General features: G+C 51.1%; 1 protein-coding gene across 2 annotated transcripts in view; it reads left to right on the top strand.

Annotated features, from left to right (window-relative positions):
* Positions 1 to 5,958: 5,958 nt before the first annotated feature.
* The window catches only part of ATRN (attractin), a 148,359-nt gene continuing 139,544 nt past the window's right edge, over positions 5,959 to 14,773 (top strand). Inside the window, exons 1-2 of one of the 2 annotated variants that reach the window (XM_066997067.1) lie at positions 6,066 to 6,347; positions 13,123 to 13,232. In XM_066997067.1, the coding sequence (XP_066853168.1) occupies positions 6,237 to 6,347; positions 13,123 to 13,232 (221 nt within the window). In that variant the 5' untranslated portion in view covers positions 6,066 to 6,236. Of the gene's footprint in view, positions 6,348 to 13,122; positions 13,233 to 14,773 lie in introns of both variants that reach the window. The other variant, XM_066997066.1, reaches the window with a different exon arrangement.

Below are 14,773 nucleotides of genomic sequence, written 5' to 3'. Positions count from 1 at the left end.
CAAGGCCTGGCCCAACCTTTGTCCCAGGCCTGTGCACATCCACTTTTTCCCAAACACACACAGTTTTCACCCAATTTGAGGTGATTGGATGCTGGTGTTCAGAGCCTGCACATCTTCCAGCTAACACGGGGGGAGATATATGGGTCAAATCTTCCCATAAAGCTCTTTCAAGACACAACTTGGAAACTGGAGCACTTTTGATCAGAGAGGCAGCTCAAGGCAGCCGAATGCCAACTGGGCCACTCCCGATAAAGCTTTCTAAACTTTGGTCTCATAAAGAAAGCAGCCTCGACTAGTGTTTGAATAGAAAACCTACATGAAAACCAGAGGCAGGGCAGATATACCGTAAGTAACTTGGCCACCGCAGTGCTTTCTGCTGTCCAGGGATCGATCCAGCGGCCGTGCGGTGTTGCAGGATTGTACAGTATGAAATACCGGTTCTTTTGAATGAGATATAAAACTGAGGCCCTCACTTTCTGTGATCACTGAAGCTCTCACAGGGCTCTGCACAAAGGCAGGTGAGCAGAACCGAGGTCCGTGGGAGGTAGTTACGGCCTCCCTGGCCACAATTCCCACATCAGCTTTGTAACAGTCTTTCATTTTCTGTCCCAATTTCTGCAGTTGCAATGAAGTTTCATTACCAGTTTCCCCTTACCCTAAAAAATGAAAGATCTGAGGCAACTGTGCACATGCAGGTATTTTTCAGCTGCTCACCATCACTGTGCCTATCAGACCTTTGTCCCCTGCAGCACTCTATTTACTATATTTAATTCCTTATTAATTACATTGTCTAAGGACCTTTGGTCATTATGTTCACATCTAAATGAAGGAAAAAATAGAGGTCAAACTAGACCTCTAGCGATCTCCGGTGTGCCTGCATGTGCTGTAATAAGTGAACGCATGCCGCCAGACATGCTCACCGCAGGATTTCCAGGTGGGTGGGTAGAAAATCCCGAGTTTACGTGCTCACTCCTACCGTGGGTACACTTGTAGCAGCTGGGGAGCTTCAGTGGGAAAGCTCCTGATTTGCATGCGGGAAGGAGGAGCGGTGCCAGCGTGAGGTCTGAGACATTATCGCAGAAACCAAAAGAAAACAAGCGTGAGTTGTTTGCCGGGAGTCTGAATTCTGGAGAGGAGAAAAAAAAAAAAAAAAAAAAGATCAAACAAGCCCTTCAAATGACCCAGACAGTGTTTTGAAGGAAAATCACGTGGCAGCTGTTGAGTGCACGACTGGCCCACACACCTCCCCAGACAGCAGCGGAGTGTTTCCAGTGAATAAATACATTTTGCTTTGGGCCTGATGCTGCTCGGGCTCTGACTTTCCCTGAGCTGCAGAGATGAAGTGCCAAGGGAGGAGACGCCTTGGGGAAAATAGGTTTTTGTTTCGAGTCCTCTCTGCTGTTCGGCCTGAAGTTGCGTTTAATGAGAAGGGCCTCAGTGCTAGGCGCGAGCCGCTTTTTGCCACAGCAGGAATTTCTTTCTTGCCATTTTCTTCAGCCTGGGAGGGTGAGGAATTTCTGGTGGGGTGCACGGCATGGCCTCAGTGATGGATGGCAGGAAATCCTTTTCCTTCCTCCTGCTGTTTGCAGACCAAGGAGGATGTTTCGGATGGGCAGCAAGGACATGCTGCCGGAGCCCCGTGTCTTCTGGGTCCCAGCAGGGTGGCTGGGAGAGCATCGAGAGCAGGGAGTGGGCTGCGAGATGCTGAGGATTCAGGAGCATGGGCAGAGGTTGCAGCGGGTGGGAACATCGGGTTGGGTGAGGAACAGAAAAACTGGTGATGCTGGGTTGTGAGCTAATTGGAAATAGCTGGTTCCAGGCCCTTGGGAAGGGAGTTATTGCTGGAGGTTAGCTTCTCAGCAGGGCTCCTGTGCAACAGCTCATCTCACCAGCAAGAAAAACGCATTTATATCACGGCGTTAGGCTCCATGTGGCTTTCGACCCCAGGAATTACGGTGACTCGGCCCATTTGAGTGGCAGAGATAACCAGAGCGAGTGACCAGCCTCGCAGGGCAGCTCCGCTGTTTACACTTCCACGATACCCAGCTCAGCCCTGACTCAGCCGTCAGCAATGATGGTCTGACCTTATTAATGTCTACGGGAGTCTTCTTAACGAGGACGTAATTTCACCTCGGAGGCCAATTCATTAATTAGCGTCTCCGGCTATCCTGTCATTGGGCATGCGAATTGGGTAGTGACTTGACTTATATACTGAGCAAATATGCGCTGAGTAAATATGTGTTTAACTTAAGCACAGCGACAACATACAGGGTCATAAAATTTTGGCAGCAAGAGTGAAAAAGAGGCGAGGGCAGCTCCAAGTATAATTCAGTGCTGGTGATGCTAGCTCATTGCAGGCTTGCCTAAAACCCACGTCCAAGGAAACGCTCGCTTATTAATTAGTTGTTGTTTTCAAGTGCTGCATGTAGTTGTGTGACGGTCACCTAAGTGCTGTTCTAATGATATTTTTTTTCCCAGGATACCCAGAACTCTTCCATCCCTTAATGCAATACTTTTACTACGCGTGGTTTGCAAAAACACCATTGTCCTGCTATGCCTGTTGCCAGGAAAGGGCGTTTTATCATTCTACTATGTCTATTATGAAGTATTTCAGCTTTCCAAAACAAAAATAGCCTAGCCTGCCTTCTGAACTAACCTAACTCCTCCCCTTCCAAACCACATTCGCATGTTGGAAAGTTGCTTGATAACAGAAACAAAAACAAACAAACAAACAGGAAAGAATTTACGAGCGTTCTTTGCGTGTGAAAATTGGTCAGACTGAACTTAATTTAACAATAATGTTCTCCCATGGTTAATGTTTTATTCCAGATAGCAACAGGGCACAGTGTGATCCCTCACAAGGTCAGGAAAGGATTTCTTCTATTGTGCAACATGCACGGATGTTAGTCTTCTCTGAAGCATTTGAGATTGGCCACTGGCAGCTGATGAATGCTGCCTTAGCAGGACTATCACCTTGTCACAATGTGATAGCATTCTCTCCCTGCTCTCATTTGCTGGATGATCTTATGCAGCCGAGCTGATCTTTCTTAACCCTTCCTTTAAGAGAGCTGAAGTTTGCTTGATAAAAACTAACCCACCCTTGCACAGATCTGATTATTTCAGTTATTTTGTAGAAAAGCTCTTGATTACCAATTTTAAGGAACTACTTACTATAGAAAAAGGGTAGGGCAAGGCATAAGGAGAGATGTTATCTTGTGTTGGACCAACAAATTTAGGTGGGAAAAAAAAAAAAAGCTGTTGAGCACACAAGCCCTTCTCCAAGTTTGATTTAACTGGAGGATACGAGCAGTTTCTCCAAGTTTATTCTCACCATGTCAATCAATCTTTTTACTTTCATTCTCTTGTGCAACAAATACGTATGTTTGGCAAGAAAGAGGCAAGCAGGAGTTGTGAAAATACAGGTATTGTTCCCTCTGACAACTGCAGGTGAATACAAGCAGATCCGGGCAGAGGGCGGAGGTGATATTTGACAGCTGATGCCAACCCCAGGCCAGAGCAGGTGATATCTAAGCAATACGCGCGATAAAGAAGCTGTCCCAGAGAAATTCCACAGGTGGCACTCCTTTGACTTGAGCTGGTGGGAGCAAGTCGTGCTGGCAGCATCTGTACTGCACTCCGAGGACAGTCCAGAGCACAGTATCATGTGCTGGCTGTATCCCAAGCTGGGCAAGCCTTGGAGCCAGACTGGCTTTTGGTGGCAATGTCTTGGACAGTGCCAGGCCAGTGGATGGTATCTGAATCCTCCCAAGGCATCCTGGCAGTTGTCTGTGGCCCAGGGAAACACGTGTAGATAGAAATACCACCTCTGTGCCTCCACCTCTGTATGGTCCAGAAGGTTTTTGTAATCTCTTTCTCATCTCTGACATTTTTTTTCCTCCTTTGCCTACCAGATCAGCCCAGCACAGAATTTTTAAGCTGAAGACACGATTCCATTCTCCTTCCTGGGCCTCAAACAGAAAAGGCAAACTAGAAGAAAAATGATTTTTGTTAGAGAGATGTGTGACTGAAAGCAGACATACACATACTGGTCTTCAGACTGTTTTCTTTCCTATGCACTCAATACATATCTGTTTATTATCCAGACCTCCTTCAGCTCAGGTAACTGCTGTTTTTATTTATAAACAAAAATGAACCAATAAATATTGTGAGTCAGGTTATTTCTATTTTGGTCATTGTTTATCATTACATTAGTATCTCTAAATCCTGGTTGACTCCTTTCAACGGAAAATGTGAATAATATGTATTTTTTGCCTTTCATGAAACAACAACAAAAAAATACTTCTCAACTGTTGTCATCTTTCTACATTTGAAACAAGGTATTAAATTAACTACCCAAGTAACTCCAAATACAGACAGATTAATGGAGATACACAAAGGGCAACGTTTACCCAAGAATGCCAACATCTTCAGCTTTCTCACTCCTTCTTCACCCAGCTGAAAATGAAAGGTACAATAATTTCAAACAGCACCCATGTTTCTGCTCCACCCTTCCTGCTGCAAATGGCATCCTTGCTGGTGTGTTCGGAAAACATCCTGCTGCTTTGCCCAGGAGCTCAGGAGAAGGCTAGAGATATAACTGCGTTACTTCTTCCTCTGCTCTTCGCTGTTAGGAATTAAGGCTTAGAAATCCTTGTAAAGCATTAGCTTGTTGTACGGGGTAGGAAGGTTATCCCTTTATGAAGACTGCATTTTCTAGCTTACACAGTTAAGATGGATTAATCTTCATAATTTTAAACATGAAGCCCTCACTGCCATGCAATGACAAACACCCCACGCTTCCGAGCTCGGTTTAGCACCCCTGGACAGCAGCCTGCTCATTTTGCTCGTGCCAGCCCCAACAATGGTGGACGTTGGCACAAACCGAGCTGCCACTTGGATGAACCCAGGGCACAACCTGAGCACAAGGCACAGCTCCCTCAGGTGCTCCTGCACGCAGCCCCGTGTCCCAGAGGGGATCCCAAAGCCTGGCTGGTGGCACCCTGCTCCCCTCACCACGGCCCGCGGGGCCACTGGCGGGACACCCTGTACCACATGCAGCACGAGCGCTTGTTTAAAAGCCAACCAACCAACCAAAACCAAACAAAAATGTTTTATTTTTATGTATTTTTATCAACTGATTTCAACCTCGAGGCCTCCCACCCCATGGTGGAGGCCTCCCTGTCTCCTTGTATTCTGCTCTGGTGAAGCCGCACCTCGAGTGCTGGGTTCAGCTCTGGGCCCCTCAGTGCAAGAAGGACATCGAGGCCCTGGAGCGTGTCCAGAGAAGGGCTACGAAGCTGGTGAAGGGCCTGGGACACAAGTGCTGTGAGGAGCGGCTGAGGGAACTGGGGGTGTTTGGTCTGGGGAAGAGGAGGCTCAGGGCAGACCTCATTGCTCTCTGCAACTGCCTGAAAGGAAGGTGTGGGGAGCTGGGGGTTGGCCTCTTCTCACAGGTAACCAGTGATAGGACTAGAGGGAATGGCCTCAAGTTGTGCCAGGGGAGGTTCAGGTGGGGAATGAGGAGACATTTCTGTCAGAAAGAGCGGTCAGGTGTAGGGACGGGGTGACAGGGAGGCGGTGGTGTCACCGTCCCCGGGGGTGTTCAAGGAGAGGTTGGACGTGGTGCTTGGGGACGTGGTTCGGTGGGTGACAGCGGTGGTGAGGGCGTGGGTGGATGAGATGAGCTTGGAGGGCTTTTCTCAGTCCTAACGATTCTGTGACTCTAAGAACCGACAGAGGCACCCAACCGGAGGTGGCGGTGGGGAACAACATGGCGGGGGGGGGGGCACAAGATGGCGGAGGGGGGGCACCCCCACACACACTCCCCGCCCAGCAGCCGGGCTCCGCCAGCGGGTGACGTCACCGGCGGCGGCCGGGCAGCGGCACCAGCGGCCCCCCCCCCCCCCCCCCCGCCTCCCCGTTCCCCTCCCTCCGCTCCCTCCTCCCGCCCCCTCCCGGCCACCGTAGCGGCGGCGGCGGAAGCCCCCTCCCCGGCCACCGTCCCGGGAGGCCCCGCGGCGGATGGGCCGCGTCGTCCCGGCCGGCGTTCGGCAGATGGCGCGGGAGCTTTCGGCGCTGCGGGGCCCGGGTTGCCGGGCCGGGAGGAGGCTGCTGCCTCCGTTCCTGTTGCTGTTGGTTCTGTTGGGCCCGGCCGGGCCCGGCTTCGGTTCGGCCGGTGCCGCCGGAGCCTCTGAGGAAGCGGCGGCGGCTGCTTTGGCGGCGGCTTTGGGGAAGGAATGCGACAAACCGTGCGCCAACGGCGGGCGCTGCCAGCCGGCCAGCGGGCAGTGCGAGTGTCAGCCCGGCTGGGTGGGAGACCAGTGCCAGCACTGCGGGGGGCGCTTCAGGTCAGCACCGGGGGGGGTCGGGGGGAGATGGGGAAGGGGGAAGGAGAGGCTGAGGTGAGGGAGGGAAGCGGGGCTGGGGGCTCGGGTTGGGGTGCGGGGGTATGGAGGGGCCGGGGGGGGTCTGTGTGGTGGCTCCTGGGGGTTTTGGGGGGGGGGGGGGGGTGGGGTAAGGGGGGCTGTGGTGGCCCGAGGGGGGGGCTTAAAGGGCGGCTTTCTGTGGGGTGGGCTTCGGGGGGGTCTGTGGGGCGGCCCCCTTGTGGGGTAGCCTCTGGTGGGGGTCCGTGGGGCGGCCCCCTATGGGATGAGGCCGGGGGGCGTCTGCGTGGTGGTCTCCGAGGGGGTCGGTGGGGTGGCCCCTTATGGGGTGGTCCCCTATGGGGTGACTCCGGGGGGGGTTTTGTGGGGCAGTTCTCTCTGGGGTGGTCCCCACTGGGGGCGGGTGGTCGGTGGGGTGGCCCCCTATGGGGTAGTCCCCCCGGGGGGGGGGGGGGGGGTCGGTGGGGTGGCCCCCATATGGGGTGGCCCATGGTGGGGGTCTATGGGGTGGCCCCCGGGGGGGTGGTGGGGCCGAGGGGGGGAGGAGGAGGAGGGATGGGGGCTGACGGGGTTTGGGTGTAAGGCCTGGGGGTAGCAGGGGTCGGGTGCCCCTCGCTGGCTGTGCCCGGCAGTGGGGTCTCAGGAGGGTGGGGATGGATCCGGGGCGTGCGGGTGCTCGGCGGGAGAGGGGCTGGGGGTCAGCGGGGCTGTGGGGGTGGCAGGAGGTGTAGGTGGCACGGTGTGGGGGCAGTGGGGGGTGAGCACGGGGTGCTGGTCCTGTGGGGGGCAGGAGTATGGGTGGAGAATTTTGGGTGGTGGGGGGCACACCGGGGGACCTTCACCATCAGCGGTGAGGCTAAAGGGCTGGCGTTGTGTAGGGGCAGGGGGCTGTGGGTGTAGGGGTGTATTTGGGTGTAGGGCTGAGCGTGTTAGGAGGGAAAACGGGGCGATGGTAGGGCATGGGTGGAGAGTAATGGGGCTGTAGCACCTCTGGAAAGTGAGAAGGGGTTGGGGGAGGTGTGGGGGCTGCGTATGTAGAGGATTTGGGATTTGTGTGGAGACGGCTGTGGTCAGAGGTAGGTGGGAGCAGTGAGGGTGTGGGGCTGGTTCCTGGGCAGGGGCAGAGGTGGGGGAAGCTGTGGAGTGCAGCTGGGGGGCAGGACCCGGCCGGGAGCGGGTTGGAGGGGGAGAGGAGGGGTGCACGAGCAGGTTTTGGGGCTGGGGGGAGGCAGCAGGGGTGGCTGAGAGGGGAGCAAGCTCATCTTGGCCAGTAGCTTCAGAAAGCAGAGATTTTAGGTAGTGGTGAACTGGGGGTGGGGGGGTGCAGGCAGGGGGGAAGCAGGACATTAAAGGGGTCCTGGCACGTGGGGAGCAGCTTTTGGGGCATCGGAGCGCGGGTGGGAGCGGTGCTGGAGCCTGGGGAGGGACGGGGGTGGTGGCTGGGAGCCACTGGGACGCCTGCTGCCTCCGGGACCGAGACCAGTTGTGTGGGGATGGGGCCCTGAGGTGGGCTGCGTGGCTGGCATCTGTCCCGCAGGACGAGGAGTGGGAGATACCTGTCCGGAAACGCGCCCTGCCTGCTCTGTAAGCTTACGTTTGCAGCGGAATTGCCTGTAAGATGGTTACCTGCTTCGGTTTTGGCAGCCGTGGCGGCGAGAGCCAGCGGGTGTCTGCGTGCGTTAGGTGACTTCTCAGCAGGGCTGGAGCTTCGGGGGAAAAAAAGGAAATGAAAAAAGGGCTGATTGTCCGAGGCAGCGCTTGCTTCCGAGAGAGCTCCTCGTGGAAAGCACCAACCACCCTCCGGTGATGCTCGGGGGAAGGGGAACGGGAACCATGTGGATGAGAGGAGAGAGACTTCGTGTGATTTACAAGTTGATCTTGCTATTTTTTTGTGTTTTTATTTGTATCGGATAGGGATGCAATGCAGCTAATTGAGAAGAGGTTTTGGAAGGGATCCGTGCCTGACCAGGCAAGCTCTGGAAGTTGAGAGCTTCCTTTTCAAGGATTTTAGCCAGTGTCATGAGAAGTATTTTCTTCTAGTTGAGAAGGGGGAGTTTTTGGAATAGCCACTTGCTGTTACCTTCCTTGAGCACTTGAGGATATTTGTAAGTTTAAGGGCGCCAGATGTGAATAGAGGCAGAGGCTTTTTTGGTAGCACAACCGGGGCTGCTGAGTACAAAAGAGTTGGTCTATACTGCTCACTGCTCTTGTCTGCCTTGATAAAGCTGCTTGTTTCTCTTCCACCCCCAATTCCAGTGTAAAATTTTGGCCAAAAATGTAACAAATGTTTTTCTCTCCAGCTGTTCTGTTCCGCTGTTTGTTTGTTTACTGGTGAGCTGAAGTTTCTAGTCATCTTTTTAGACTTTGAGCTCCAAGAAAAGTGCCAGCAAGTGTTCTTGAGCAATGTTCAGAGCTCTGCGGTCACAGCTCTCCCCTGCCTCGGACTTACTGTCCCGTCAGCAATGGCACCGCAGCTTTTTTTGTGTGTTTCTCGAGAGCTTGGCTTCGAAAGGATTGGTTTTTGACCCGTAGGTACGGATGGGAAGCGTGAAGGCAGGTGAAAATTTATTTCCAAGTGTGGTATATCCCACACGCTTATCCACCTGGCTGTGAAATGTAATTAAAATGGGCACGTTAATCGCCCTGCTCTTTATCCGGGTGTTTATGATGACTGTGTTCGTGGCCTCGGCTGGTTTATGGTGTGCACTGGGCTTGTCGGGATGCTTTCACCAAGGTGCTCGTCCCTCACATCTTCCTGTGCTGGCAGGGAAGAGTGAGCATCGCTGCTTTGTGTTACAGGCTGCTAATACCCGACATCGGGCAAGTCTCTGTGGTTAGAAATGTGGCCCATTTTCCTTCTTGTTTCACCCGAACCGCAGGAGGGGAGATGCCGTGCGGTGCAGCGCTGGTCTCACGCGGAGGTGTGTGTTTGTGTGTGTTTTTCCTCAGGATGCCTGCTGTTCTGGCTCAACAAGGAAGCCATGCAGAAGTGCACCTGCACGTGGTCTCGTCGGTAATTTTGTACTTCTAGGAAAATTGAGAAAACGCCCATTTTTGTGCGGGTGAACGGTGCGCTCGGTGGGCAGGCAGAGGAGAGAAGTGCGAGCCATTTCGGCTGGCCTATTTTTCGAGGCGAGGAGCCAGCCACCTGAGTCCTTTCAAGGCACAGACCGGGATTGTGGCTTTATGCAGAGCTGTAGCAGAAAATGTAGGGCGCACCTGACATGCTCCTGTCCTCTGCTCCTGGCCAAGCCCCGCGGGCTGCCCTGCTGCCTGGGGTCTCCTGAGGGCTGGTGCCTGGTGCCGGGCTCCTGCTCGGGGAGGTGCAGCAGCGGGCGCTTTGCTCAGCACTCGGTGCCTTCAAGGGAATCGTTTCGGCCGGCTGCCTGATGTGCAGGCAGCAGAGAGAGACAGGGTACAGCTTAAGGGGTGACCTGTGTCCTACACGGGTTTCTTGGCCAAAAATTCTGGAGGATTAGCTGAACACTCGGGGTGCTAACTTCTGGGAAGGTAGCTGGATGCGAGCGGTGTCGGTGGGCACGCCGCCGGGCAATTCGGTGTACGCTCCTAGCTGCAAATGCGAACAGACTCTGTGTCGTGTATAATTAGACACCAAATGTTTCCAGAAAACTGGGGTTTGTGTGTAAGGGCGCTGCTTCTCCTTTCATGGTAATCCTTTTTTTTTTTTTTTTTTTTTTTGAGGTGGGAGATGGAAAATGCGAAGCGGTGCTTAGCAATGGAACATGACAGTGGGGGGGGAAAAAATAAAGATTAGAGTGTACCTTTGAAACTACCTTTTTATTAATTTAATGGAGGCAGTTACGGGCTGCTGATTGAACGTTATTAAGGACTCTGTGGTAACGCGCTCTCCTTGGCCAAAGAATATCGCAGTAAAGAGGGATTTTCTCTCTAGATGATTTGGGTAGATCGTAACCTGCGAGAGCTGCTAGCTAGGAAAGGACTGTCACAGTTCCCGTTCTTAAATAAATGGGAATTTGGTCAACAGCTAGGGCACCAGTCCGCTGTCTTTAAGAAGCTACCTGATGCAGTTTAGAGCTTTATGGAAGTCAGAAAGCTACTTAATACATTAGAGGATGTTGGCAATTTGAATCAAATCAGTTTAAGTGCTTAAATTAGATTTGGGTGTTGTGTTTGTGCCTGATTCCAGCTCCATTGCTCTCTTTTCATTAGGGCATTATCGTGCTTTAAAATTCTTTTCTCTTCCATGTTGCTGTGTGAAAGGCTCCCTTGAACGACGTGCCCTGGTGGTAAAAGAGTGGGCTGTTCGAGCTGGAAATGTTTAAGCAGGATGAGCTTTAAGGAAAACATTGGGGGAAGAAAAAAGCCTACTTAAATGGTTTAATTTAGTTCTCGGAGGCATTATTTACAGCTTGGGATTGGAAAATTTGCTTGGAGGTGTGTGAATATGTCTGTATATCTATCTGTCTATGGGCTTATGTGGTCTGTCCATGGAGAGAGAAACTCTTGGTTGACATTTCATCCTCATTCTCACTGTTTTGTTGTTAATCTCTGGGTGGAGAGGCTGCTATTTTACTAGAGTTCTAAGAACAAAGGTTCATCTCTGAAACAATGCAGTGCTTTTGACATACCTAGGAGGTTCTGCACTTCTTGCTTTGTGGCCAGCACGAATATTTGCCTGGCATCAGTTGTTTAATGCTTGCAGTAAGCTCACTTCTTACTTCACAGCTCGCTGTACAGCGAGGAGCGGACAGCAGGCGGTGCAGGACAGTAAAACAGTGCAGAGGAGGCTAGATCTTTGTCACCTCTGCCTCATGCCCACCGAGCACCTTCCCCGTTGAGCATTTAGGTGCTGGAATCGCTGAGCAGCTCGTGGCCTCAGCCTGCGGGTGTGAGGAGCAGCACCAGCAGCCGGCTGCTTGCTGAAGCGTGGCTGAGCTTTGGGACCTCCGGGGATGATGGAGCAGGCAGGGGGAACCTTGCTCTGCCTGCCAAGTCCAGGAGCACGCCTCGGACCTGAACACCAGCACCTCCTTGTCTTCAGTGGTCCCCACAAAAGACATTTCTGTCTCGTTTCTCTCTTGGAATACCAGGGAACAGCCACCTGCGTCAGGTCAGCAGAAGTTGTCTGATGCTGGTGTAGGTTTTTCCATCATTTCGCGGGCTCTGTTGCTTCTTTCATCGTGGATCCAAAATAAACTTGGGTTAAGCTGGGTGTTCATTACCGTCTTAGTCAATTTACAGTTAACAGAAGTGATCTTACTGAAATCTCACCAAATGACTGAGGTTAGCTCTGTTTTCACAGAAACGGCATTTTCTTATAAGTCTTCGAAAAAACTGGGAGATGCTCTTATCGTGCGCCCTAATGAAGTTAAATAATGTTTGGAAGGCAGGTGGCAGATTTCAGTTTCCCGGCTTGTTCCTCTGAAGCTTGGGTGAGCAATCAAATTTCCAACCATGAACTTACCGTGCGTAACGCAAGTGTCTGTGATGATCCATGCTGAAAATCCTCTCTATGCTGAGATAATGCTCTTGCTGACCAACCTGCTGTATTACTGCATTAATTAACGATACCCTTGGGTGCTCTTTTCTTAAACAGTTTGCCGGAAGAATTTTTTCCAATTTGAAGTTCCAAGCACGGCACTTGGAATTAGCTTCTTGATCTCGTAGAGCTTTGCTTTTTTTTTCTGTGCTCAACGTTTTCTCTGCAAGTAGTTCTTCAGGAGCTCTTAAATCGCGTCTTCTAAAATGTAGTGAAAAGTAAAAAAATGTGGAAGATGGGGTTCAAAATTGTGCGATTTTTATAAGTAAAGGGGTTTTGAAGGAGGAGCAAGCCAATACCAACTGGAGCTCACTCTAAGAAGAAGGGCTGCAAGCATTTTCCAGTATTGTTGTATAGCCGAGGTCTGCCTGCAAAACCTCTGCAGCGCATTGAAAGAAGGGCTGGAAGATTTGGTAAGCAATAGTACAGCACAGAACGAAGATGATAATTTACTTTTGTGCATGGCTTTGAATCAAATAGTCCTGAAGTCCTGAAATACTGAACCAGTAATGATGTATGGTTTTTGTTTCCTGCTTTTGTTCCTTTGTTTATGGCAGATCCACATGGAGTTCCTTTGGACATGAGACCGCCACAAACGTCCTTCCCTCCCTTTGCTTAAAATAAATATTTATTTTACATCTCTCGGGACAAACGGAGATGCAGGTTGCCGCAAGGCTTTCAGTGGATGTGCTGCGTGTGAGATTCGGGGCATGATTTTGGCTTATAGAGCCTTAAATCCTTGGGATTCTGAAAATGGGAGGGATCCTTCCTGGTGAAATCGTGAAGGATGGCAAGAGACCTGAGCTGCACACTGAGCAGTCTGGAAGTTAAAATATGATGAGCTAAATTTAGCACATCCCAACGGCGGATTTTTAGAATAACCCTTTTAAAGGAAACTTCTGGGCTGATAATAGCCTTTGTCACGTGGAGCATGCTGGTGGAGCATGCTGCAAAGGACTGAAGTGTTACACTGATGTATTTTCCTGATAATGAAGGGCAGCTGATGGCCAGATCAGATGGTGTGAAATACTTCTAGGATGAACTGGGGGATGCTTGAAGTTTCAGGTACCAGTTGTGGCTTCCTTGAGTAAAACTGGTTCCCTCAGAGTTTTCAGTTCTCTGAAAATGCAGAAGCAGAATCCAACTGATGCAAGGGTGATTGTGCTAGCTGGGGCTTTCCAGTGTCTAAAACTTTTTTTTTCCCCCTCTCCTGCCAAGCTTGCTGAGCTCGTAGCTGCAGAACAAACGGCGCTGCTTTATGCCACGCTCATCATCTTGGATGTGCTTCACAGGTGTCGCAAAAACCCACGTAGGGGTTGTTGCTTCAGGTAGGTAGGGAGGGCATTACACACACCACTAAGGATGAAAACGATCCGTAACGTCTTTCAGCACTGCCCAGGGCAGAGGGGCTTTGTGTGGAGACCTGAGTATGTGTGAATGCAGCTGTGAAAATCCCACTTTTTCTCTTATTTGTGTTCTCTTTGTATCTCCTGTTTTTCAGAAGCCTTAGTTTTTATTTGCTAGCTTCTGCAGTCTGAAAGGACAGATAATAAGCAAGGCTAAGGTAGGAAAACACCCTTTTGAAGAGTTTCTTATTAGTCAGTGTTTGTATTGCATGAAAATTTAATATCCGTCTCCAAGGCGGTGCTTGTCTGCTTAGGGTATAAAAGCTTGGCGCGGATGAATTAGCATTTCTGTAAACCCATTTATGAACCCAAATGCAGAAGGTGAGGAGTATTGTTCCATTCAGAAAATGTAGGTTGGATTTAACGTTATTTCGTTGTCAAGCGAGAGAAAAACGGTGGCTTCAGTTACGGTGCTTTTTGAAGCTGCGGTAGCCTTTCTCCCTGCTGCTTTTCGCTCATTAGTATTGCCACGAGAGAAAAAAAAAATGACACTTCCAGGGCCTCTTGCTTTGGTGAGTTACCGCTGGTATAACGTATGGCTGTGTTGAGTGTGGGCTTTTATTTTCAGCATCTTTGCACGTGTGGCGTTACATCCTTCCTTTCACAGCTTTGTAGCGCTCGAAGCGTGGGTATTGTGGGGCTGCTGCCAGATATTTTCGACCCGACTGCCTTATCGGCAGAAAATCTATGACCGAGGTTCACCCTGCGTGCGCGTTTTGGATTTCCTTGTTTGCCACCATCGAGAGCGTGTTTGTGTTCCTCTACAGTAAGCTGTCCAGGACGGCTTTGTGAAAAGCCTTTTAGTAGCCACGTGTGGTGCCGTTCCTGCCCAAGTTAGGCACCTGCCTGCTTAATGATTAATTGGAGACCCTATTAATGCAGACCGCGGGGTGTCACGTGAATTTTCCAGCAATCTCGGCGCTGAGGTTCTCCAATATCTGTATTTGTAACAAACTTTGATCTTGTGCGTCATCGGCGGCGGTGATGCCAAGAAAAAAAGCTTCGCAGCTGCTGCAAGACCTGAGCTGCCAAGGAGCACGGGGCTGAAATGCTGACTGCGAGGCAGCAGGAAGAGGCTCGGGGCAAACCTCCTGTGATCCTTGCCATCGAGGTTCTTAGAAAAAAATGTTGTGCCCTGGCAGAACTGCAGGCAGGCATCGCAAGCCGTTCGTTCAGCTGGAGAAGTACCACGCTGCAAATAACACGTTGGGAAATAATTCCTTTTGAGGTCACTGATGGCTCTGTGGCTTTTATATATTTTTTTTTTCAAACTGAGATTGGGAACAGGAATAATTGTGGTCAGTATTATTGTGTATTATTTGAAAAATTTGGTGCTGAATTCCTTGTGCGAGATGGGCCCTGTGCTTCCAGATGCATTTATTTATTTCTAGTTGCAGCCTGACAGTGGTGGTGCTTTTGTTAACTGCTTGATTTATGGCGTTCAGGCTCATCACCGGGAGTCG

The sequence above is a fragment of the Anser cygnoides genome, chromosome 4 (genome assembly GCF_040182565.1).
Source record: "Anser cygnoides isolate HZ-2024a breed goose chromosome 4, Taihu_goose_T2T_genome, whole genome shotgun sequence".
In the NCBI taxonomy this organism is placed as follows: domain Eukaryota; kingdom Metazoa; phylum Chordata; class Aves; order Anseriformes; family Anatidae; genus Anser; species Anser cygnoides.
This window is presented reverse-complemented; position numbering and strand designations above follow the sequence as displayed.